This window comes from Pollachius pollachius (genome assembly GCF_949987615.1).
Source record: "Pollachius pollachius genome assembly, chromosome: 3".
In the NCBI taxonomy this organism is placed as follows: domain Eukaryota; kingdom Metazoa; phylum Chordata; class Actinopteri; order Gadiformes; family Gadidae; genus Pollachius; species Pollachius pollachius.
Genome location: NC_136936.1, coordinates 618,360 through 619,592, shown reverse-complemented (window position 1 = coordinate 619,592; position 1,233 = coordinate 618,360). Strand labels below are relative to the sequence as shown.

The 1,233-nt window shown below is 54.7% G+C and overlaps 1 protein-coding gene across 1 annotated transcript in view; it reads right to left on the bottom strand.

Annotated features, from left to right (window-relative positions):
• The window catches only part of tmprss13a (transmembrane serine protease 13a), an 11,954-nt gene extending 10,967 nt beyond the window's left edge, over positions 1-987 (bottom strand). The window contains exon 1 of the mRNA XM_079733539.1: positions 852-987. Coding sequence (XP_079589665.1) covers positions 852-869 — 18 coding nt within the window. The 5' untranslated portion in view covers positions 870-987. The remainder of the gene's footprint in view (positions 1-851) is intronic.
• Positions 988-1,233: the final 246 nt, after the last annotated feature.

Below are 1,233 nucleotides of genomic sequence, written 5' to 3'. Positions count from 1 at the left end.
CTTTAGGGTCAATCAGTTAAAGTTAACAATAGCTTATGGTATGATCCAGTTACAGAGTTTCTATCATGGCCCACCGCTACAAACTCACAGATACTCTCACTATCAGGTTGTGTGAAACGTCCCAACCTCCATGAGTCCACAAAGCAGGAAGAACCTCTTAACGCTGAGTGCTCAGGAGGCTGTATGTCTGTCTGAGCAATAATCAACCCACCACACAAAGCTCACTGTTTAACCAGTCTTCACTCCCAAACCCACACTAGATATCCCACAATACCCCAAGCAGTAAACTGAATAAATCCGCAGATCACGCGTCAGTACTACTGCGGACATTTCACCGAACTGCCAGCACACTTCATCTAGGAACGTCAGAGCCACAGTAGTGTAGTACTTCAGCTTGAGATCGACTGCTGAGCACAGACCAGTGTACCTAACCCTAACCCTAACCCTAAACCTCACCCCAACCCTCACTCTACCCTAACCCTAACATAACCCTAACCCTAACCTGACCCTAACCCTAACTCTACCCTAACCCCAACATAACCCTAACCCTAAACCTCACCCCAACCCTCACTCTACCCTAACCCCAACATAACCCTAACCCTAACCCTAACCTGACCCTAACCCTAACTCTAACGCTACCCTAACTCTAACCCTAACCCTAACCCTCCCCCTCCCCCTCCCCCTCCCCCTCACCCTCCCCCTCACCCTCACCCTCACCCTCACCCGGGTAGCAGGCGGCCCTCTGAGGGCAGCAGGTCAGAAGGTGTCAGGAGCCTCTCAGGAGGACCTCCCCACACATTAACAGAAGGACATCAAGAGAAGGAGGAAGAGAGTAAAAAGAGACAACCTACCAAATCCTGTTTAGCCATCGGACTGAGGCAGAGGCCGGGAGGGAGTGCAGGTGAGAGCTGGAGGGAGGGGCCGTTAGCCTAGCAGCTTCACCACTACCTCGTCATAGGCCATATGCTCCAGGGTGATCCACGCCCTCTCTCCTCTCCCCCCTCTCCTCTCCTCCCCCTTTCCTATCTCCTCTCCTCTCCTCTCTTCTCTCTCCTCTCCCCCCCTCCTCTCCCCCCTCTCCTCTCCTCTCCCCCCTCTCCTCCCCCTTTCCTATCTCCCCTCACATCTCCTCTCTCCCCTTCTCCTCTCCCCCTCTCCTCCCCCCTCTTCTCTCTCTCCCCCCCCCCCCCCCTCTCCTCTCCCCCTCTCCTCTCCCCATCTCCTCCCCTCTCC